The following is a 26,103-nucleotide window of genomic DNA, read 5'->3' as shown; positions in this document are numbered from 1 at the left end:
AGTCTTCGAAATCAGACCCCACCTGGCCTAGGTGATGTAAAAAAGGAGGCATGCACAAGGAATGGAAAGTAAAAATTATAGTTCTCTAAATCCCTGGTACGTATATGAGCAACTTACGACATACGACGGCGCCCAAATGCCTATTTCTATCGATACTACTACCATAGCAATTTACAACGTTTACTACGTTGTAAATTGCTATGCTACTACATTCGATACTATTTCTAAACGTTTTTTTGGAGGGATAGGATACTCATTACTCATATCAAAATCAAAATCGGTAGCGCGACACTAAATCGCGCGAAGAAAAAATTTCAAATTTGATGATTCTACCCAAAAAAACTCTATAAATTTATAATTTGCGGAATATTTTTAGGCCCTCATTCGAGTTCGACCCCCCCCCCCACCAATTGGGGGTTTGAAGTGCGACTCTATTACGGTCCTGCATGTAGGCTACACGCAATGATATATACAGAGGTGGTCAAAGTAGTCAAGAAAGCTACTCAAGTAGAAGTAGAAGTAGCGACGAAAAAAATCTACTCAAGTACGTGTAGAAGTACTTCATCCACAAGCAACCTAAAACTACCTGAAGTAGAAGTAGAATTGTCCGACTTTAAATCTACTCAAGTAAGTATAAGTCGTTGTGAAAACAATCCTATAATTCGTTCTCATGGATTGTCAAAAGGTGCAAATTGAACTAGGCAAAAGGTGTCGAGCTCGATTCACATTGATGCATATACCAGGAGGTATCCAATTTTCGACAGCATATAAACATTCGTCCGCATCATGGGATGAAAATGAGAGCATTGATATGAAAATGCGACACTAATCCTCTGTTTCCTCGAACAGCTCGTTTTAGAAAATATTATGGTATGGCGCCGTCCCCCATATTATAAGGCCCGTAGTTTAGTCGTAGAGCAATACGGAGAAGTTGTACCGTGTAAATACTTTGCGCGATTAGTAAACGTTAATAAAAAATATGGTGAACCGGAAAATGCCATATTGTGTAGCTTTATTTCCGGAAATTAACGGCATTACTACTCTTGCTTTTATACTTCAACATCCAATCAAAAGAACTGATACTAATTATAACTCAAAGTATATGATACTGGGAATTGAAAGTGAATTATAAATACTACTTCTAAAAGCGAAACATGTATTTCATGTCTTTAGTCCAGAAAATTTCAAAGGTGGTAATGTGGTATGGTAGAACTGCTCTAAAACTATACGAAAAGTCGGAGTCCCCTTTTCCAGATTTCGACACGCCATGGACAATGGACATGCTGGATTACGATATGATAAGTAGGGCTGGGCAAAATCGAGTACCTGAGTGATTCGATTCTGAATCACGTAAAATGCTTCGAGTCGAGTCGAGTAATCGAGTATCACTCATTATGACGTCACAACAGAATGTAATATGTCAAAGTTCAAATATGTACCTTTTATGCGACCACAAAGACTATAATTCCTGTTATCCATCATATTAAAGATAATTTGGTATTTTCCCGACCATACCGATTTCATTGCACTTGGTGACAATGTTGTGGGATGATCACGACCTCGGAAATGTGTTATTTCCAGTAATGTTCGTAGCTTTGTACTATATTCTTCGTATGCTACGATACGGCCAATCATGGTTTCAAGGCTTGCTCAGTGTAAAATAGTATCGATACTTTAATTCTCGTTAGTAAATTATCTTTCATTGGCGAGGAGCGTATAATTGCAGTACTCGAAAAATCGTATTATATTACTCGACTCGAATCATTAAAGTTAATACTCGATTCAGATTCGAGTACTCGAATCATTGTGCCCAGCCCTAATGATAAGTAAATGCTAGTTTGCGAAACATCAGTTTCAAACGTTGTGATGAGCCATATATACTGTGATTAAATATTTCATATGGGCGAAGAGTGACAATGTGGTGTGAACGGAGCCACGCCAACCCGCTACCTAAATTATATTCAACGATACTTTCGTGTAATCATACTGGTATCTCCGTATCCACAGCGCGCGAAGCGCGACGAATATTCTGAGCTTTACTCAACTTTTAAGAAAATTTAATGTTTATAGTCCGTGGAAACAGCCCCGAAAATACTCAGGCTATCTTTCTGAATGGATGATTGAACAATTTCTACTTGTCAAAATGAAAATAGCGAAAAGTAAGTATAAGTAGATCACAAAATATTACCAAGTAGAAGTAGAAGTAGCGAAAATCAGATCTACTTGAGTAAGTACCAGAAGTAGAGGAAAACTGCTCAAGTATTTCGAAAAAGTAGAAGTACTTCGTTACTGACCACCTCTGGATATATATCATTGACTACACATTATCATTATAAGATTTATCGGTAGAGCTGATAGAAGCGATGTCTTCAAAGATTTAGAAAGCACCCAATTATTCATCTTGAGCTATGTTCATACCACGACACGGTAAGACTATTCATGAGTTTCTGGGGAGCGAGCGTCGGGCGAGTCACTTGTAATTACTTATTTAGTTGAAGCATATTGTTATTTCGAGACCTCTGGAGAAAGTAGTTGTCACTTAAAAAATCGCTCACACAAAGGCTACCAATAGGGATGGTGTGAACGCGAGGTTCACGTTCGCGTTCTGTGTGTGAACCTCGGAAATTTTGAGGTTCGCGTACACAACAGAACCTTGGTAGGTTCTGCACTGTGAACCTTTTTCATATATTGCAATTTTCCCTTCATCATAGCATCTTTGGTTTAAATTTATTGCATTTCAACTGCGGGCCACTCTATGCATGGCGCTGGCAGCATAAGCAATTGACTATCGACTGAACGAGCATATGTACCTTGACAATCTGAGAAATTTTACTTCCGTTGTTGCAAAGTTTGCTCGAAATATCCAGCTTTCCGTCTGTGAATATTTAGTGACTCTTTGCTGTGAGCTTAACCCGCAATCATATAACATCAAGAGCGAAATTCTCTGCATGTACTCAGCGAACAGTGCTTATTAAACCAATCAATGAGATTGATATCGTTTTCTGATGTAAAAATCTAGCAGGCGTACGGGGTCAATCGTGATTTCATATGTAAACTGTATCTTAAACACCAAATCCCAAATCCGTGCGATTGGGGTGTTGCCTACTGTTGTATAAATTGGTAGCGTGGTTTTGTTTGTTTGCTTCGGGGTATTCATGGTGTTTGTCGACTACTATGGTCATTTACACCAGGCTGATATTCTTCTTATTTTCCGTATTTGTTGATTTAGAGCACGGCCCACCTCTAGGCTTTTGTAAGTCACCGCTGACGCGGATGAGGTGGCGAGGAGGAGCCTAGGTAAACCTCCAACATTTAGGTATCGGAATTCGGAAGTCGACCTCGGTCGGACTCGAACCCGCACCCATTGGTGTTGCATCCGCGGATTATACCACTGCGCTATCTCGCCACTATTGATAGTGTGGTAATATCGGTAGCAAGTATAGAAACCCGTTTTACACTCTGCTCAATATCCATGTAGCAATACTCGGTCTGGCCGAGACCGTTGAGGCGTAAGCTTATATTCCCTGGCAAGTCCTCGTCGAAATTGTTGGCAAAGCGACGGAAGATCTTGATTTTATGGAATTAATATATTATTTGATTGCCTCATTTGATACATTTGGCGACGTTTAAAACGTCAATATGTAGCCTACTTCAGCACTGTGCCATTATGTGGCTCGAGTCGTCGCTAGGTATCGTGTACACTGTACAGTACATATATTGTACAATACATATACATAATGTATAGGCAATTACATAATTGAAATGAAGGGTTGAAATTAGCAATATGACATCACGTGACGTCATGAGGTTCACGTTCGCGTTCATACAGAACCTTTCGAAAAGGTTCGCGTTCACACGAACCAGAACCTTTCAGAGGTTCACACCATCCCTAGCTACCAACCAATTAAAAGAGTAATATATTTTATGAGATGCGGACGACTCTCAATTTGCATTTATTCACGGGCACGATATTTTTTGCCTCTGCTCGTCGCATTCGTACTGTATGACTCAGGTTGCAAGGACAGGGTCATTCCGCGCGATATTCGGCCAAAGTTCCATCGCCGGCGATCTTTCTGAGATCGCACTTCGTGTTGACTAAAACCAATCTGCCTTTTTGGCGCCGAAGATCTGGTTTTACTAATAGTCACCGCAACCACAGGCAGCACGCACGAATACAGTTAGATTCAATTCTGTCCATAATGTGTACGTATTTTTATTCAGGCCTATTTTTTGTTAATATTTATCGAGCGACGGGTACTCAACAATCAAAATACTATTGAACTTGTATGTCGCTCAAAGCGCGTCGAAAAATTTCAAGTTGATTACATCTGCTCAAAAATACTCAACCATACGAAAACTTTGGGAGGTGTCATGGCCCCTTTGGCCTCCTCCTGGCTACGCCAATGGGCCCTAACCTTTTTGAGGGATTTTCGCACCGAACGCAACTTTCGCCCTACCAAAGCTTATGACGTTTTGGTGCACCGCGACCGAGTAAAATAAATCACCAAAGAGATCGGCGTCGATAAACATTTTTACCCTAAAACACAGCACATTGGCGAAACCTTCGACATTGACATAACCGCTGAACCGTCTCCTGTTCCTGAACTCCACAGAAGTTGTTTTGAAACCCTACGGGGGCTAAGACCAGCGTTCGGACGGGCTTACATAGTTCTGTGACGATCCTGGATAGGAGTACGGGAACATTTTATGGAAGCTCAAGGGGTGCGAGCGCTAGGGCCCTAGGCCAAGGTATGATGGGTGATGGTCTGATATCAAATACTTTTCCAAAAGTCGTTTCGAAGCTTTCCTGGTATCGCAGTCTGCGGTGTTTTAAAATGATGAAAATTTTTACTGATACTGATATTCAATGTTTCCTCTAATTTTTCACGTGTCTGCGCGCACTCACCAACTGCACGACAGTGCGTAACGACTAAAAATAAAGATCATCGCAGATTTTTCTGTGCACGGCGACTTTGCGCACGCGCACAGCTTAGACTGCTTAGAGGGAACATTGCCGATATTGATAAGTCTACCCGCGTTTTAGATTAGGACATATGAAATGTAGCAGTGGCCAGCAGTATTATAACTTGTAAGAATACGACTACGTCGAAATTATGTATTTCAGCAAAATAATTCAAAATGATCAGGGTATACTGCAAAATCCTCCAGCTTCATATTGCAATACTGCATGCGCAATACGCATGGTCTGTCGCTATAACGACCGGCTATATGTAGGCCTACATAGGACGTCGACTTCGACAATACCATCGTAGAAGTGGAAAGCAGTAAAAAATGCTTGGTGGAGACTGAAGAGATTATGCGGTGAGTGTAGACCTACGGGCCGAAAGGCGCTAAAACTTGGCTTTGTGGATTACATGATTGGTGGTACAGAACTTGAAAATTAATCGTAGTAAAAGTTCCATCGCAGTATATTTCTTTACGTATACAGCTTTACGATTAAGCCTCGTCATGAAGAGTCGTCAGTACAAATAAGGTAAACATAAATATTAATTTTTATATTGAATTACTTCGACTTCAATCAATGTTTATTACAACTGTGTAACTGTCACTTGAGTGCAACACTTTGCTGCTGGTTATTCCACATTACGTGACGGTTGTGACGTAATTTGGCTGCGCACTCCTGTCCGAGTTATTGCGTACGGTTTTGTTCTTCCTTGTCATATCTGGCGAGCAGTGAATGCTACTATTCACTCGACTTTAATTTGAGCTCAAGATACTTCGTCAAATTTTTCCGTGTTCCGATGTCCATGTCATCAACGGACTGCCTTCTCTTTTTTAATATTGACTTTCTAACCTTTGTGCTTTTATCAGATCCGAAACCTTCATCTTTGTATAGCTTGAAATCGTTCTGAAACCTTACAGTGACTCGATCAAGAGCGTGCGAGCTCGAATCCAACGTTTTCATGTCGTTGTCGTCTCTGAAACTGTTCAACGCGCTCTCAGTAAGCGTATACTTCTGTACGATGCTGTCCCGCCGATTTTTTCCGAATATCTCGGAGTATTCTTTATCCGGCAGTTGCATTGTTTTCATTGCTCTTTGAAACGCTGGCGATCCCGTCGGCAAAGTAATATTTACCGTTACCTTTCGTTGTCGCGACAGTGCACCAGCCTTGACCTAAAAATATTCGTTTTATCGTTTTTTCCTGATCATACATTTTCAAAATTTCATACATAAGAGTACAATACGGAGAAAAGAGAACTATCTGTATATACACTAAGGTTGTTCAAAAAAATTTTTTTCTTCAAATTTCACCGACTATACTATAAAATTGTTAGGTTGGCTAGAAAACAATGCACGCAAAAATCAGCTAAATCCCAACCTAGAAATGAAAATTGACGAGAAAAATATTTTTGAACAACCGCATAGTGTATGCACAATATACATATACAGTACACACGTTCGAAATGAGCATAGTTTTGGATAGGGTTGCATTTAAAACAAATAGTTGTTTGAAACATGCCTTAAACGATGTTTTAAACAAAGGCCTTAAAAAACAAATTTGTATTTTTTAAAGTTGTATAATTATGCCATAATTATGTAAATACTTTCCAAAAACATGTTGTATGAGCTCACGGACAAGTACCACCCGATGTTGCCGACGTATGCGATATGGGATGGTTGGTACCCTAGAAGTAGTAAGTTCGACAGCTATAGTACGTAGATATTTCGTCAAAGGAGCTATATTTACCCGGTATTTTCAATAGTCAATGTCAATCCATTATGGCGTCACAATTGGAGATTCGTGACGTCATGGCTTAAATAAAACATGTTTTATACAAGGACCTTGTTTTAAACATGTTTGTTTTAAATTGATTTTTGTTTCAAATGCAACCCTAGTTTTGGATGTAGAAAACCTGATTCGAAGAATTTCTGAATCCGTCCTTATGATGATCAATTGACCATAGGTGTATATAGCAGAGAACACCCGACTTTATGAAATGAAGAGCAACTTCTTGGGCGCCAGTTACTCTTGCTGTTTACCCGCGTTTGGTTGAATTTATTTACGTTGACATTTAGCGCACTGGGGAGGTTGTGCGTTGCCGCACTGGGGTCTAAATAAGCGCCAATCTCCACGTCGAGACTCGGTAATATGAACCAAAATCCCTTTCGGACTCCACGGGGACAAAGACGAGCTCTCTCTGTGCACCAAAGTCAGATTTATGAATACATGTGATCACGTAGTTCACGGTCACACCAGCATGTGCGTGCATTCATTCGAAAATCGTCACCAAACAATCAATTAAAAATGTTTGGAAACACTCCTTTTGTCGCTGCTACGCTGTAAATTGGTTAACCGCCGGTTTCGTGATTGTATGGTATAATTGCTGGCTATTCTACTAAAAGTTACCAACCATTGTGATGTGGTGACAGTAGTAGTATAGATCGGTCGCGAATCGTAATGGGTTCTTATGGGTGCGGTCGCACATCGTATGGAAAACTCGTGGTGGCACATCGTACTTTTGGACCCCCCTCTCGGTCGCACATCGTAATGCGTTCTTATGGGTGCGCTCGCACATCGTACTTTCAGGTATGCGCATCTGTCGCATATCGTATTGAAAACTCGTGTTGGCACATCGTACTTTTAGGTATAGGTATCTGTCGCACGTCGTACTTTCGCATGTCGTATTTCGCGTATAGGTGGTGGTGGTGATTCGCCATGTGTTCTTATGGATGCGTCGGCATATCGTACTTTCGGGTATAGGGTATCTATCGTGCGGTGGTTTATGGTTGCGTTGACATGTCGTACTTCGTGTTGAATATGTATCAAGTAAATAGTCATGTGAATGAACCTTTGTTAATATGTATATCGTAAATTATTATATATGATGTCATAGTTTAGTCGTGACAAATGACCGATCGTGTTCCAACTCAAGTCTTTTCGCGCTGTGCCTATTGATTCCTACGTAACCTGAATAGTACTTTCAGATCGGATTATTCACACCTTCAGCTGTTTCACATCTACAGAATAGTCTGCTGTTCAAACTAACACTCCAAAAAGGTGTGAAATATTTGTAAAATCCTACGAGCGCTCACAAGATAACACGCCAGACATAGCCATCTCTCATGGTTTGATGTTACAAAGGTAGGAATTACGCACAAGGTAATATTTCCGCAATAAGTTTGTCACAGAGCCGTCGCACAATATCCGCGTTCACAAACTAACACTCCAAAAAGGTGTGAAATATTGGTAAAATCCCACGATCGCTCACAAGATAATACCTAAGACATAACCATCGCTCGCGACTCGCTGTTACATACATGCCGATCGTTGACAATGTAATATTTTGGTAATTGGTTTGCCACAGAGCCGGCGTAGACGGTGTTTCGAATATCAACAATAGCCGCGTTCACAAACCAACACTTCAAAAACGTGTGAAATAGGTTACAAATCCCACGATCGCTCACAAGATAACACCAAAGACATAGCCATTTCTCGCGTCTTGTTATTACATACATCCCAATCGCTACAGTGTAATGTGTCTATGGTTGTTACTATCAAGTAATAATGAATAACAGTACCAGCGCACACCGTGATTCGAAAACCAACAATTTGACACTTGCCCGCGATCGCTATATGTTTCACGCCTCCCGAATAGTGGCTGACTTTAGTTGCGTGATAAGATCCATGAAAATATTCAATCAATGTGTTAGTTTGTCAACTTGAAATGTAACTCACTACACAAATCAAGTTGAATCGTATTTGAATGTATTGACTCGACCCAGCTCAAATCCTTTGACAAATCCTATTAACGCAATCTGTTGAATCGAACGAAACCTGAATATTACTGACGCCAACATTCACCCACATCGGATCATTCACACATTCCACGCCGCTGTTTTAACAGTTATAGAATCAATACCAACTATCTCTAACCCGATAATATTCAATCATTTTGGTAATTTACCAACTTTAAATCCATTCGCGGATGTACTAAAGGTAAATCCAGATAATCCAAAATGAAATATTTGGACTTTGACATAGTCTGAATTGAAATAGATTGACAAACATGACTAACAACTTTCAACCCAGTCATATTTAGAGATTATACGCACATTGATTCGAAACAAGTAATGAAACATTACAACTCTATTCGCGATCCGACTTTTCAATTGTCAAAGCGACATTTTAACATCTTACCATACTCAAAAGAATTATTCACAACATTAACAAGTGTTAAAAATCTAGTTTTCACTTACTTGATTATATCACTACAACTCACAAACTTGAATTAATTCATCCTGGTTGTATTCATATGACCGATAATTTTTATTCAACTGTAAAGGTCGTTACTATTCTGTTAAACAAAGTATTTACTAATCGGTCCATATACGACTTGACATAAACCTATTACATTTTGAATATACGATATTTGAATGTCTGAACAATATCTGAGAAATAATTATCACAAGTGAATCCATATACGACAGCGTAAAAGATATTGGAATGTCAGCAACTCTTTACGGTCGTAGTTACTACCACATTAACTAATTTACCCGATCAACTCGTCATGATCATTCCTGAAAGCAACACAAACATGCCCCTGCCTTCAGTTACCACAAAACAGCATCAAGTTTTAAATCCACTTGTAGCTGACGGATTATTTGATTGCATCGATAGAGAATATTATTGAACTCGTCGGTATTGTTACTACAACAAATTTTCGCTTACACCGACTGCGAAAGTTAATATCGAATGGTAAGTCTTGACCGCATATTTGTTGAACACAGACATGACAAAGAACATTACCGAGATTTTATAAACTAGTCATATTACTTTTCACATCTATCAATATCAGAATACAAGTCATCAAACTTTTTGTTAAATGTAACATAACACTTTTGGAATCGGATTCGTTGTAGTCATACAAATTGTATTAAACCCAACACCAAAACAAAAGGACTTTTAAGTTCATTGAAATCAAATCATTCGTCTTCGACTTGCGCTTTATTAGATTGCACGCAACAATTCGTTACGAATGAGCTGTAACCAAAGTTAAGAATTCTTTGTGTCCACAGATATAGAAGATGAATATAGCTAACAAAATCACGAATCGACGTTTCAGAGTATTTCACGGATGTAATAAAATTGTTAGTGTCGCCTATCTAAAAGTATGCATGCGTTCGATTTCCATACCGACTGTTGCGATGTTTAGGATTCGCTTACAATGACCAAGAGTGAGGATTTAACATCAATGTCGTTACTGGTGGTATTCACAACAGAGAATCGAAACATTACACAGTGTGAAAATATATCTTTGATATCAAAGCACTATCCCAAGTACACGATTAATACTCAACTACGTTCACACTTTCTATAGAACGTGCTAAATGTAAAATATCACGAGGTAGCAAGACTTTGATCATTACAAAAGTAAATTGAATATGTTTGCTCGATGCATTCAATTCAACTAGAAATGTGTAGTGCACAACAATCGTAATATTAAGGAAGTACTTGCTACACTCTAATTCACTAAACGTGTTTTTGCATTGTTGTTCATTTGTAGCATTGATTGTTTTTGAACCCTCAAATAATAATTCCCGACATGAAACCAAGCCGCTGAAAGTCGTTACCAACACAAAGAAACACTTTGTACGATGTTTGCCAAATGTATCCTATATGGTTAGGTGTACTAGAATTATTTGTGTAACACATACACCGACAATGTAATCGAAAATTTTTCCGTTGTCATTCGCTAAAGTAAATGTCATCACAATACTCTGTCACTAAAGACGTTACTTGTATGTGATTGAATCACCGATAATTAACTCACTAAACCGAACTCCAAAGAAATTTTACTCACTCGACAGCTATGAAACAGCGTCGCTTAATCGGTCTATATCGTTTTTCTAAAGGTAAATCATATCCATCCAATAGAAAACAATTTTCACTAGCTTGGTAATGAAACCGAAGTCTCCATTCAATATTTTGTTTGTGTCAAATACTTTGCAATAAACACACTGGAGTGGTCGAGCTTTACATCAGCAGACTGTAATCTGTAGATCAAGCTTACATCCTACTTGTAACTGTATCGTTTACCTAACCGAGTTGTATGCACAGTTTGATGTTTTTTGTTATTTGGTAATTGCTGAATATACTACTTCGAAATACTCCCTTGGACGTAATTTCCATCATCGTAATAATCGAAGTATATTTGTGTCGAATTCGTAACAGCCGACTATGACGTGATAAATTTTTGACAAGGTATGCTTGGAAGATTGGTTGTATATCACGAAAAATAATTACCGCTCATATTGATACTGTTATCCATTGTTCGGTATTTTCAAACGAGTAAAATTTATTACTTGAGTTACTCCGCTTAATGCAAATGTAAACACAACCGTCTTTCAACATCACAAAGACATCGATACAAAGTATACAATCAAACGCAACAAGTTTACTTTTGTAGGTTGTGTATGATTATCCTGCATAACTCATTTCTTACCAAAGCCATATGAAATATATTCATGTTACACGAAAATATTCCCATGCTACAAACCTATACAATGATTGGTGTTGCTTTCAAAATGTTACGATACCTCAAGAACTTTATTGTCTCAATGGATGTTCATGTATCTTAATAATCAAATAGTTCAACACAGAACTAATACGAACAGAAACATCAGAGTTGTTTACACAAAAGTTTGTATGTGTACAGTATGCGAATACCGTGTGTAAGCCCAGCACAATTGTGGTATCCACCCGAGTTTAGTAAACACAATTTACGACACCGAGGTTGCGTCATCTTTCGTAAGACAACAAACCAAGGCTTCAGGGTATGTCCATGTCATAGCAATAAATCAGCTACTCCAACAACAGAGTGCATATGTTTTCTAGTTACGGTGCTTACATCTTACACACAAATCAATCTACTTTGCTAACGAAAAGTGGTGAGTCATCATAGGGTTGTCCTCACAACTAAAACATACTATCATACAAAATGGTCGTTATAGTTTGCATACCAACGATACATCGTACAAGTAACAAGTCTCGAGAATCCAGTTATTCAAAAAACGTGAAAGTATTTCTACACCAAGTCGTTATGTTGACGAGGGCGTATATTGTAATATCATGATCGATTTGCATTCGTTGGTCACAAACTGTCACTACTCTAAATAATTCTTTTTCACTCAAAGCCTACTTGTCACCATTCGTTTTCATCAAGCACGAGTTCAAGAAACCTGCTACGACATGAATTTTTATTTTTATGTTGTGTAAATAGGTAATAATTAATTCAAGTAACACTGTATAAACATCATCGAGTTGTGCTAATAGATTTACATGTGGTCTTGTGGTTTTCGTCGGGACATACAGCACGAACTAACTGTAGACTCCTCTCTGTTGTACAGCTACTCGGTGATCGAAATGCATTAACATGTAAACAACGATCTTGTTTCGTCACACCAAAAATATGTTCACTGTCGCGATACTCCGCACAAGACGTGCATAGCCTTTTCACACTCGTAATAGTATACCAACGTCAAGCGATAACGTTTAACAAGACCAACGACACTGAACCCACGACGTTTACCTATGTAAAATTACCACTTTCACTTGCCAGTCCATCGTTTACCTGACTAAACATATTATTTTCCTTTGGAGATCTGACGTTTACCCAGAGTAAGAAACCATTTTCACTTGTAAATATTTTTTTTCCTCGGCTAACAAACCTTTTTTCACTTGGAAATATATTTTTTCTCTGGGTAACAAACCTTTTTCACTTGGAAATATATTTTTTCTCTGGTTAACAAACCTTTTTCACTTGGAAATATATTTTTCCCTGGGTAACAAACCTTTTTTCCCTGAGCAACAAACCATTCTCACTTGGTGGTCCGTCGTTTAGCCGAGTAAAAATATCATTTTCCTTTGGAGATCCGGCGTTTACCCAGTGTAACTATACATTTTCGCTTGGAAAAATACTTTTACCTAGAGTAACTAATCATTTTCTCCTGGGTAACAACCCCTTTCCGTCTGGAAAACTATCATTTAACTGAGTACCAATACCGTTTTCACTTGGAAATCTATCTTTTCCCTGGGTAACAATATCATTTTCGTTTTGAAAACTGACAACCACACCGGACAATTTGATATTTTTGTATATTGTTACAACGGGTAGTGACAAAATATACACCAACAACGACTCAGATACATTTGTCTAATCAAATATTCACTTGCTCTGATGCATCCCATCAAAATCATTGGTTACTCACATACAATAACAATGTGCTGTTGTACATCGATATGTATGTTTTCGGAATTGGCGAATAAAGGGGTTTTCGATATGTCTGTGATGTCCGGGTTCGTGCTTTGGATTTTCCAGAGTCAAAATGTCTGAATAAAACACCTCCTTGACTTTGGTAACTGGTTGATACACGGATAATGGTGTTCGGAAAACGGATGAATTTATGTTCCCCATCGCGCTAATAACTCCGGGTTACTTGTGAGTTTCCTCAGGTCTGTTTACTATATTGTGTCTTTACTGGTCAATACATGTCGCTCCAGTCAACTGAAACCGGATCACTAATATGAGAAAGTGTGTGGGCCTGATCCAGATATTCACTCATGAACCAACGACCAATATTCAAGTGAACATGTTACAGACCGTGTTTTGGCTCCATGAAAAATACCAATGCATACACCATCACATCAAGTACGTCACGATTGTTCACAAGTATTCGCGTAAACGAGGTGTAGGCTACATACAATGTGTCGGTGTACAAACATCATGGAAAACAAATTCATGTTCTCAAGTCTCATCATGCGACGACTCTGTACATTCAATGTGGGCATAGATGACACACGACATGATACAATGGACAGTGCATTATGCATACCGATATATTCTCAGTCAAATATGCGAACCATACACAACCATATACCCTGATTTTCGCTGAATATCTACAACACCAACAAATCTGTACATTTCTTTTCCCTTGACCTCGACGATAGAGTTGTCATCCCAATGTACCAATCGAGTGCATGGTTCATCAGGTGTAAAATCCAAATCAAATGTCACCAAGGTATCGTTTTTCATTTTCAATATTTCCACTGCTGCATCTTGTCTGTGTCGTAAAACCACGGTATGGGGCCAGAGGAATCTATGGAACGTTACGCGTAGTCCCATAATTACTCGTGGATATGGTCAGGTAACGACAACGTTTTCTCAGTGGTCTGCGTGGGTGCACCGTTTCAATACGTAGCTGGATCAACTAGACCGAAAGTTTCCAACCGCGTTTTATAACGACATGTAGAATTACGAGACAGCACTATCTTGCGGAGTGGTTAACACGAAATCAGTCTTCAACCCGCAGAGACACACCTTGGATTACATTATCTAATCGTAATCGAACTCGAGATTCACACACACACAGAGTCTCTGTTTACGATTTCAATCCGGAATCACTGCTCACGATGTTTAGCTGGAGTCGTTATGTGGGAGTAGCGACATCCGACATATTCATCGCGTGAAAGATTGATAACGATGGTAATCGCCGAATACATAAAACCAGGTGAAACACTGCGGTCTCAGCGAAAAAGTTAGCAGGTTATGACCAACGATACGCAGGGGTTGAGTGAGTTACGCAACCCGATTATGTCGAGGTCTGGATCACGATGCAAGTCTATCTGAGAATCCAAACAATCTTGCAAAATCAAGGTGTGAACCCGTTAAATGATTGTACTCGTGTGAGATTCATTTTTCACAAGTTGGGCGGAGGCTGGTTCATGCTAAGACCATGTTACGTCCAAATATGGCTGTTTGTCTGTCTCCAAGTCATCTATGCCCACATTGAATGTACAGAGTCGTCGCATGATGAGACTTGAGAACATGAATTTGTTTTCCATGATGTTTGTACACCGACACATTGTATGTAGCCTACACCTCGTTTACGCGAATACTTGTGAACAATCGTGACGTACTTGATGTGATGGTGTATGCATTGGTATTTTTCATGGAGCCAAAACACGGTCTGTAACATGTTCACTTGAATATTGGTCGTTGGTTCATGAGTGAATATCTGGATCAGGCCCACACACTTTCTCATATTAGTGATCCGGTTTCAGTTGACTGGAGCGACATGTATTGACCAGTAAAGACACAATATAGTAAACAGACCTGAGGAAACTCACAAGTAACCCGGAGTTATTAGCGCGATGGGGAACATAAATTCATCCGTTTTCCGAACACCATTATCCGTGTATCAACCAGTTACCAAAGTCAAGGAGGTGTTTTATTCAGACATTTTGACTCTGGAAAATCCAAAGCACGAACCCGGACATCACAGACATATCGAAAACCCCTTTATTCGCCAATTCCGAAAACATACATATCGATGTACAACAGCACATTGTTATTGTATGTGAGTAACCAATGATTTTGATGGGATGCATCAGAGCAAGTGAATATTTGATTAGACAAATGTATCTGAGTCGTTGTTGGTGTATATTTTGTCACTACCCGTTGTAACAATATACAAAAATATCAAATTGTCCGGTGTGGTTGTCAGTTTTCAAAACGAAAATGATATTGTTACCCAGGGAAAAGATAGATTTCCAAGTGAAAACGGTATTGGTACTCAGTTAAATGATAGTTTTCCAGACGGAAAGGGGTTGTTACCCAGGAGAAAATGATTAGTTACTCTAGGTAAAAGTATTTTTCCAAGCGAAAATGTATAGTTACACTGGGTAAACGCCGGATCTCCAAAGGAAAATGATATTTTTACTCGGCTAAACGACGGACCACCAAGTGAGAATGGTTTGTTGCTCAGGGAAAAAAGGTTTGTTACCCAGGGAAAAATATATTTCCAAGTGAAAAAGGTTTGTTAACCAGAGAAAAAATATATTTCCAAGTGAAAAAGGTTTGTTACCCAGAGAAAAAATATATTTCCAAGTGAAAAAAGGTTTGTTAGCCGAGGAAAAAAAATATTTACAAGTGAAAATGGTTTCTTACTCTGGGTAAACGTCAGATCTCCAAAGGAAAATAATATGTTTAGTCAGGTAAACGATGGACTGGCAAGTGAAAGTGGTAATTTTACATAGGTAAACGTCGTGGGTTCAGTGTCGTTGGTCTTGTTAAACGTTATCGCTTGACGTTGGTATACTATTACGAGTGTGAAAAGGCTATGCACGTCTTGTGCGGAGTATCGCGACAGTGAACATATTTTTGGTGTGACGAAACAAGATCGTTGTTTACATGTTAATGCATTTCGATCACCGAGTAGCTGTACAACAGAGAGGAGTCTACAGTTAGTTCGTGCTGTATGTCCCGACGAAAACCACAAGACCACATGTAAATCTATTAGCACAACTCGATGATGTTTATACAGTGTTACTTGAATTAATTATTACCTATTTACACAACATAAAAATAAAAATTCATGTCGTAGCAGGTTTCTTGAACTCGTGCTTGATGAAAACGAATGGTGACAAGTAGGCTTTGAGTGAAAAAGAATTATTTAGAGTAGTGACAGTTTGTGACCAACGAATGCAAATCGATCATGATATTACAATATACGCCCTCGTCAACATAACGACTTGGTGTAGAAATACTTTCACGTTTTTTGAATAACTGGATTCTCGAGACTTGTTACTTGTACGATGTATCGTTGGTATGCAAACTATAACGACCATTTTGTATGATAGTATGTTTTAGTTGTGAGGACAACCCTATGATGACTCACCACTTTTCGTTAGCAAAGTAGATTGATTTGTGTGTAAGATGTAAGCACCGTAACTAGAAAACATATGCACTCTGTTGTTGGAGTAGCTGATTTATTGCTATGACATGGACATACCCTGAAGCCTTGGTTTGTTGTCTTACGAAAGATGACGCAACCTCGGTGTCGTAAATTGTGTTTACTAAACTCGGGTGGATACCACAATTGTGCTGGGCTTACACACGGTATTCGCATACTGTACACATACAAACTTTTGTGTAAACAACTCTGATGTTTCTGTTCGTATTAGTTCTGTGTTGAACTATTTGATTATTAAGATACATGAACATCCATTGAGACAATAAAGTTCTTGAGGTATCGTAACATTTTGAAAGCAACACCAATCATTGTATAGGTTTGTAGCATGGGAATATTTTCGTGTAACATGAATATATTTCATATGGCTTTGGTAAGAAATGAGTTATGCAGGATAATCATACACAACCTACAAAAGTAAACTTGTTGCGTTTGATTGTATACTTTGTATCGATGTCTTTGTGATGTTGAAAGACGGTTGTGTTTACATTTGCATTAAGCGGAGTAACTCAAGTAATAAATTTTACTCGTTTGAAAATACCGAACAATGGATAACAGTATCAATATGAGCGGTAATTATTTTTCGTGATATACAACCAATCTTCCAAGCATACCTTGTCAAAAATTTATCACGTCATAGTCGGCTGTTACGAATTCGACACAAATATACTTCGATTATTACGATGATGGAAATTACGTCCAAGGGAGTATTTCGAAGTAGTATATTCAGCAATTACCAAATAACAAAAAACATCAAACTGTGCATACAACTCGGTTAGGTAAACGATACAGTTACAAGTAGGATGTAAGCTTGATCTACAGATTACAGTCTGCTGATGTAAAGCTCGACCACTCCAGTGTGTTTATTGCAAAGTATTTGACACAAACAAAATATTGAATGGAGACTTCGGTTTCATTACCAAGCTAGTGAAAATTGTTTTCTATTGGATGGATATGATTTACCTTTAGAAAAACGATATAGACCGATTAAGCGACGCTGTTTCATAGCTGTCGAGTGAGTAAAATTTCTTTGGAGTTCGGTTTAGTGAGTTAATTATCGGTGATTCAATCACATACAAGTAACGTCTTTAGTGACAGAGTATTGTGATGACATTTACTTTAGCGAATGACAACGGAAAAATTTTCGATTACATTGTCGGTGTATGTGTTACACAAATAATTCTAGTACACCTAACCATATAGGATACATTTGGCAAACATCGTACAAAGTGTTTCTTTGTGTTGGTAACGACTTTCAGCGGCTTGGTTTCATGTCGGGAATTATTATTTGAGGGTTCAAAAACAATCAATGCTACAAATGAACAACAATGCAAAAACACGTTTAGTGAATTAGAGTGTAGCAAGTACTTCCTTAATATTACGATTGTTGTGCACTACACATTTCTAGTTGAATTGAATGCATCGAGCAAACATATTCAATTTACTTTTGTAATGATCAAAGTCTTGCTACCTCGTGATATTTTACATTTAGCACGTTCTATAGAAAGTGTGAACGTAGTTGAGTATTAATCGTGTACTTGGGATAGTGCTTTGATATCAAAGATATATTTTCACACTGTGTAATGTTTCGATTCTCTGTTGTGAATACCACCAGTAACGACATTGATGTTAAATCCTCACTCTTGGTCATTGTAAGCGAATCCTAAACATCGCAACAGTCGGTATGGAAATCGAACGCATGCATACTTTTAGATAGGCGACACTAACAATTTTATTACATCCGTGAAATACTCTGAAACGTCGATTCGTGATTTTGTTAGCTATATTCATCTTCTATATCTGTGGACACAAAGAATTCTTAACTTTGGTTACAGCTCATTCGTAACGAATTGTTGCGTGCAATCTAATAAAGCGCAAGTCGAAGACGAATGATTTGATTTCAATGAACTTAAAAGTCCTTTTGTTTTGGTGTTGGGTTTAATACAATTTGTATGACTATAACGAATCCGATTCCAAAAGTGTTATGTTACATTTAACAAAAAGTTTGATGACTTGTATTCTGATATTGATAGATGTGAAAAGTAATATGACTAGTTTATAAAATCTCGGTAATGTTCTTTGTCATGTCTGTGTTCAACAAATATGCGGTCAAGACTTACCATTCGATATTAACTTTCGCAGTCGGTGTAAGCGAAAATTTGTTGTAGTAACAATACCGACGAGTTCAATAATATTCTCTATCGATGCAATCAAATAATCCGTCAGCTACAAGTGGATTTAAAACTTGATGCTGTTTTGTGGTAACTGAAGGCAGGGGCATGTTTGTGTTGCTTTCAGGAATGATCATGACGAGTTGATCGGGTAAATTAGTTAATGTGGTAGTAACTACGACCGTAAAGAGTTGCTGACATTCCAATATCTTTTACGCTGTCGTATATGGATTCACTTGTGATAATTATTTCTCAGATATTGTTCAGACATTCAAATATCGTATATTCAAAATGTAATAGGTTTATGTCAAGTCGTATATGGACCGATTAGTAAATACTTTGTTTAACAGAATAGTAACGACCTTTACAGTTGAATAAAAATTATCGGTCATATGAATACAACCAGGATGAATTAATTCAAGTTTGTGAGTTGTAGTGATATAATCAAGTAAGTGAAAACTAGATTTTTAACACTTGTTAATGTTGTGAATAATTCTTTTGAGTATGGTAAGATGTTAAAATGTCGCTTTGACAATTGAAAAGTCGGATCGCGAATAGAGTTGTAATGTTTCATTACTTGTTTCGAATCAATGTGCGTATAATCTCTAAATATGACTGGGTTGAAAGTTGTTAGTCATGTTTGTCAATCTATTTCAATTCAGACTATGTCAAAGTCCAAATATTTCATTTTGGATTATCTGGATTTACCTTTAGTACATCCGCGAATGGATTTAAAGTTGGTAAATTACCAAAATGATTGAATATTATCGGGTTAGAGATAGTTGGTATTGATTCTATAACTGTTAAAACAGCGGCGTGGAATGTGTGAATGATCCGATGTGGGTGAATGTTGGCGTCAGTAATATTCAGGTTTCGTTCGATTCAACAGATTGCGTTAATAGGATTTGTCAAAGGATTTGAGCTGGGTCGAGTCAATACATTCAAATACGATTCAACTTGATTTGTGTAGTGAGTTACATTTCAAGTTGACAAACTAACACATTGATTGAATATTTTCATGGATCTTATCACGCAACTAAAGTCAGCCACTATTCGGGAGGCGTGAAACATATAGCGATCGCGGGCAAGTGTCAAATTGTTGGTTTTCGAATCACGGTGTGCGCTGGTACTGTTATTCATTATTACTTGATAGTAACAACCATAGACACATTACACTGTAGCGATTGGGATGTATGTAATAACAAGACGCGAGAAATGGCTATGTCTTTGGTGTTATCTTGTGAGCGATCGTGGGATTTGTAACCTATTTCACACGTTTTTGAAGTGTTGGTTTGTGAACGCGGCTATTGTTGATATTCGAAACACCGTCTACGCCGGCTCTGTGGCAAACCAATTACCAAAATATTACATTGTCAACGATCGGCATGTATGTAACAGCGAGTCGCGAGCGATGGTTATGTCTTAGGTATTATCTTGTGAGCGATCGTGGGATTTTACCAATATTTCACACCTTTTTGGAGTGTTAGTTTGTGAACGCGGATATTGTGCGACGGCTCTGTGACAAACTTATTGCGGAAATATTACCTTGTGCGTAATTCCTACCTTTGTAACATCAAACCATGAGAGATGGCTATGTCTGGCGTGTTATCTTGTGAGCGCTCGTAGGATTTTACAAATATTTCACACCTTTTTGGAGTGTTAGTTTGAACAGCAGACTATTCTGTAGATGTGAAACAGCTGAAGGTGTGAATAATCCGATCTGAAAGTACTATTCAGGTTACGTAGGAATCAATAGGCACAGCGCGAAAAGACTTGAGTTGGAACACGATCGGTCATTTGTCACGACTAAACTATGACATCATATATAATAATTTACGATATACATATTAACAAAGGTTCATTCACATGACTATTTACTTGATACATATTCAACACGAAGTACGACATGTCAACGCAACCATAAACCACCGCACGATAGATACCCTATACCCGAAAGTACGATATGCCGACGCATCCATAAGAACACATGGCGAATCACCACCACCACCTATACGCGAAATACGACATGCGAAAGTACGACGTGCGACAGATACCTATACCTAAAAGTACGATGTGCCAACACGAGTTTTCAATACGATATGCGACAGATGCGCATACCTGAAAGTACGATGTGCGAGCGCACCCATAAGAACGCATTACGATGTGCGACCGAGAGGGGGGGTCTGAAAGTACGATGTGCCACCACGAGTTTTCCATACGATGTGCGACCGCACCCATAAGAGCCCCTGCCACCGGTTGACCGATCTACTATACTACTGGTGACTACACAGCACTATGGCAACTGGCAAGGAAGCCTGTCTTAGCCCTTGATCGCTCCTCAACCTTATGCTACAATTGATCAATATTTGAAGTGCCAACCTCTTTTGGTTTGCTTTCCTTCTGAGGGGTTATAGAGCTGAGGGAATCAGTCGAATTAAACCTTCGAGTATGTGGAAATCTGCCCGGTGTCGAGGATTTGCCATTCTTGAAACTGGATGCTCTTGGTCGATACGCGTTTGTCTCCATACCTGACGAAACCGAATTTAAATCTGGTAATGACGCTGTGAATGTTGCTTCGCCGGATTGAATGTCCGCGAGCCGTCTATGCAAAATTGGTTTGGAATGTTTTGGTCTTGCAGGCGGTCTGGGTGACGTGGACTTTCCCTCGAAAAGTTGCTTGGCGGTTAGTTCTGTTGATAGAGTGCTGAGATCTTTACCGCGTCCCCGAGCTTTAAGCCCTGATGACGTGCGAGGCGTTGCTGGAGAAGCTACAGCTTTCGACTTTTTCACCAAATCTATCAAATGTTAAAAACAATATATCTCATTACCATGCACAGATTAACTCATGCAGACTTAACGTGAGATCTAACATAATTCTAGGTAGAAGGATACTATCAATTGGATATAAAATCAAATATACTACAAATCACGCCCTAGAAAAAAAGATATGCAGGCACGAATATTTACCAATGTGGTGATGGAACGAAGAAATATCACCTCGTAATGTACAACATTTGAGAAGTTTCAAGGGCGCATTTTGCTCCGTTGATATACGCCACTAACGCCAATGCAAAAATTGGCGTGAAAGTCTAACACAGTGGTGGCCAACCTTTTTGCTATTCACGGCCGCATTTCAATTACTTATGGCAGGGGTGGGCAAACTACGGCCCGCGGGCCGCATGCGGCCCGCAACACCGTTCTGTGCGGCCCGCGAGAGGCTAAAGAAATTTATTAAAAATATTGATAAAATGTGTACTAAAAATCGAATTAATGCAGGGACTTGATTAAACCTTTTCTTAGTATATTTCACCATGATAGTTCTAAGGCAGTGGTTCTCATACTGGGGGGCGCCCCCCCCCCTCGGGGGCGTGACGGCATCTGAAGGGGGCGCGCGCGAAGCTGAGCTCAACTGAAAAATATTTTCGCGTGATTCCCATCCAGTTCATGGTCATTGCTCTGTATTTAGGGGGAATCTCATACTTAAAAATCTCTTATCCACAGTCGTAAGTCGTAACCTACCATGCCGACATATTTCGGATCGCGAGTGTGATTTCAGATTGACCACTCCAATATTAATTATTTCAGTAAAACGATTCGCGCGTGTCTTGGGTAAATTCGTTCTGTGTATGAGTAGAATTAGGGTATTTATATTTTATCTACAGTGGATGAGTGTTTGAAGCTAACATGGTTATAATGCTGTCAGCATTGTGCGTCCTGGAGCTGAACCAAAAGTGGAAATAGTATATCTATGAACAGATCGCTGCTCACAGATTTAAATTTCAGTCTTGTTCTAAGATCGGGAGAGCCGACTTTCATCTCTATAGTTTTGACAAATTGGTTATTGGGGTCGACCAGCCTATGAAATCTCATCACTGTTTCTGGCGCGTGTACGATATCATCAAAGCAATGTCTGGTTAGCTTTAAATAAGCATATATATTATCTCTTCGTCCTCACTATATTATCAAATACCAATATTGCATTTTGGATTATAATCCCAATTTTATATAGTGCGGCCCGCGAATGGATTCAGATGTTGAATGCGGACCGCGAGCTCAAAAGTTTGCCCACCCCTGACTTATGGCATGCGGCCGCATTCCCGGGTATATCCGTATAATTCACTAGCTGGACGCCAAATATCCACGTTTACTATTCATATCTATCTTCGGTTAACTCCTGACTATAGTCTTCATCGGCTTACTATACGCACCGAAATCGCGAGTAATCATGTTTTGAATAGACACTGCGATTCGTCATGGTCGAGCCATGCGCGAAATTTTTTTTAAATTCAATAATTAATTCCGTCTAATATTAGTAGTTTCATACATTACTATCAAATGCAGACCAGACCAGAATCACCAGTAGAGTTGATGGAGAGAGCTCTTTCGAAAATTTGCGGCAAAAGTTATACATGATGAATGATGATGCATCAATTGTTATTAGTCACTTTCATGCTGTTATTATTCCTTGACCTCCCATCAGGAGTGTCGGTATAGTGAATAGGCATTGGAAACACTCAAACGTACCCAAAACATTTTTTTTCGTGAGGAGCACACGATTACAAGTTGATATTATTTAATGGCGCATCATTTTCCTCAGCTGTTCGCATCTGTCTTATAGGGCTCAGATTGCGAAGGGCGTTACTATAGTAAAATCGAGAAATGAAGACGCATTGAATCGGACCCAGCGCGAAGAAGATTTCAAGGCTGATTTAAATCCCTCTAAATTTCGGGAGTCAATTTGCAAATTCAATTTGCATGTCAACGGCCGCCAAGCCAACACACTAATTGAATTTCATGTCGTCGGCCGCACAAGTTTCCTTCTACGGTCGCAGATTGGTCACCGCTGGTGCATGTATAACGCATTGTCGCATACAGCCCTGCAGATTTATAGCTATGACAATATCATGTGTGTGAATGTGAATAATGCTACTGTTGCGCGTCATTGATAACTAGAAATGCGCTCGCCAATGTAGCGGCACTCAGCAGTTGCAGAATCGAACAATGAGCTGTACAATTTGAACTTACATTCTACTGCAGACATCTGAAAATCTTGGAAAAAAATCACATGGCCATGGCCACAAGCCTAAACAATTTGTACAATGCGCATTGCACATTGCAAATTGATGTTGCGAAATCTGTCGTAGTCTATATAATTTCTCAATAAATTCACAGTACACATACCCTGATTTCTCGGCCTTCGAATATTCCCGCTGAGATTGAGAAAATCGACACTCGTCGACCATAGGTGCGATTGCAATTTACCACCCGAACCAACTTCCGTTGTTGATCTAATCGGCGAATGCGATGAGCTACGTCTTCTAACCGGGAAATAATCTCTTTCGGCGAACTTATCCTTTCGCGCCCTCCACTCCGAAAACGCGGTTTCGATTTTTGCGAGCGTTGTCTCGTCAGCCGGCGGGCTGAATTCAAGCCTGGATGAGCCTTTCTTTTTAGTCGATGATCTCTTTGGAGGTGGGGCTACAGATTTTTTTTTCTTTGCAGTAATTAGCCCAACGGCATCTACAGCTCCTTCGTACGGGTTTGAAATAAAACGACTTGGACTCGAATCAGAGTGAGTCTGCACTTCGCACCCAGCGCGTCTTTGCAATCGGCGGATATGCTTTTTCTGTGCCTTCTCCTGAACGGCCCGTGCCCTGAAATCAAAGAGTCCTCTTTTTACCCTTTTTCCAGCAGTCGTAATTCCTTTGTCCCTTCCAATCGAGTTCTCCGATTGCGGAGCCGCTTGGATGTCGGGCAATATGCAATTTTTAGCCTCCTTTTCAAAAACTTTCTTATCCTCTTGCGACGCGAATACAGTGACTAACTGTGGTAGCAGATGAGAGTCGCTGTGCTTTTCGTTTTTACCCAAATCAAAAATGCTTCGCGTCGTATCCTCAAGTGTAAAACTCTCAGTTTCTTTCGTCGTAGATATATCATACAATCGTGAACTTTCTCGGTGGGTGGCAGCCTAAAATAAATAGAAGATGGACCCGTTGGATTAGCTACATTCGCGTGGATATGGGTATTGACCGTGCTCGGCTGCTACCAATACATCCGTATCTTAAGTGGTAAAGACGCTATGTAAACTTTGGTACACGACCTTCATGTGTGACATCAGCTAAAAAGATATGTATATTTAAGATGTCTTTACATGATATGACCAACCGACGCGATCTTTCAAAAGATGTGTCAAATAAGATATATGATGGTAAATTTATTATTTAGAGTTAGACATAATTCCATGACGACATTTATTCGTGGATATGTTATATGAAGTCAAGCTTTCGTGTGCAGATAAACTGTCGAAATGTATTAGCCTACTAAAAATTTATTAAGAGCATATGCAGTTTTGCATGCCACGTCAATACCACCGTAATTATCGTATAGTGAAACAAAACCATTTACCTCGGCGATTGGATTGTCGTAAGTTATTCCCAATTTCGTCGACTGGACCGCGCTCTGCTGAACTGCTTCTGAAGATTCTGTGCTGGTGTCTGCGGAGATTTCAGCAGCCACTCGACTATTGTCAAAAATGACAATAGGGGTCGCTTTTGTTTCATTTTCAAAGGGGTTTGCCATGTTTGTCATATTATCTTTCTTTGAAGCCTCGAGGCGTTTATTTTGGTATTTCATTCATCAAATTATTTCATCGTGTGATTTCCATCATAGAAGTTGATGTTTCAATAAGTCCTGGTACAATCAATTACCTACGCTGAATATTCGCAATTTCGAAATATGCATCTGCTACATCAACAAACTATTAAGTTACATCCCGATGTCAGATATCTATAACTTACACAGGGCCTAAAATCCAATTTAGAATACAGCAATTTGTTCTGCTGTCGCCTAGATTTATAGGAACGATCTTACTCAGCCTCGTTTGAAGGTATATATGCCAAGTTCTAAATTCGTTTCACCAGCCATCTAACAAAAAGGAGTTACCCTTTTCCAAATAAGATACTGTTAGAACAGGCTAAAAGTGCCGGTGAAGAGCTTTTGAAATTGCGGTATACCCTCAAATCGCCTTAAGTAGGCAAATGCGTTAAGCTTGTTTCGTACGAACGATTCAAATTGAATTAGACCGATGCTGTTCCTGTACATTTCTGGAACAAGAGTTCACTTGTTTCGGCATTCGGCAAGTAAAACTGTTTGTTACGTCAC

General features: G+C 39.1%; 1 protein-coding gene across 1 annotated transcript; it reads right to left on the bottom strand.

Annotated features, from left to right (window-relative positions):
- Positions 1-5,102: 5,102 nt before the first annotated feature.
- LOC145454389 (uncharacterized) lies at positions 5,103-26,088 on the bottom strand. The gene is made up of 4 exons (XM_080332387.1): positions 25,348-26,088; positions 24,124-24,910; positions 21,322-21,737; positions 5,103-6,136 (listed from the first exon to the last, which is right to left on the bottom strand). The coding sequence occupies exons 1-4, from the start codon at positions 25,573-25,575 to the stop codon at positions 5,705-5,707; spliced, it is 1,863 nt and encodes a 620-aa protein (XP_080188513.1). The 5' UTR covers positions 25,576-26,088; the 3' UTR covers positions 5,103-5,704.
- Between the last annotated feature and the right edge of the window lie 15 nt (positions 26,089-26,103).

The sequence above is a fragment of the Botryllus schlosseri genome, chromosome 13, assembly GCF_051294905.1.
Source record: "Botryllus schlosseri isolate E-star chromosome 13, Bs_hap1, whole genome shotgun sequence".
NCBI lineage: Eukaryota > Metazoa > Chordata > Ascidiacea > Stolidobranchia > Styelidae > Botryllus > Botryllus schlosseri.
The sequence above is the reverse complement of the archived record's forward strand: the minus strand, read 5'-3'. Positions and strand labels throughout refer to the sequence as shown.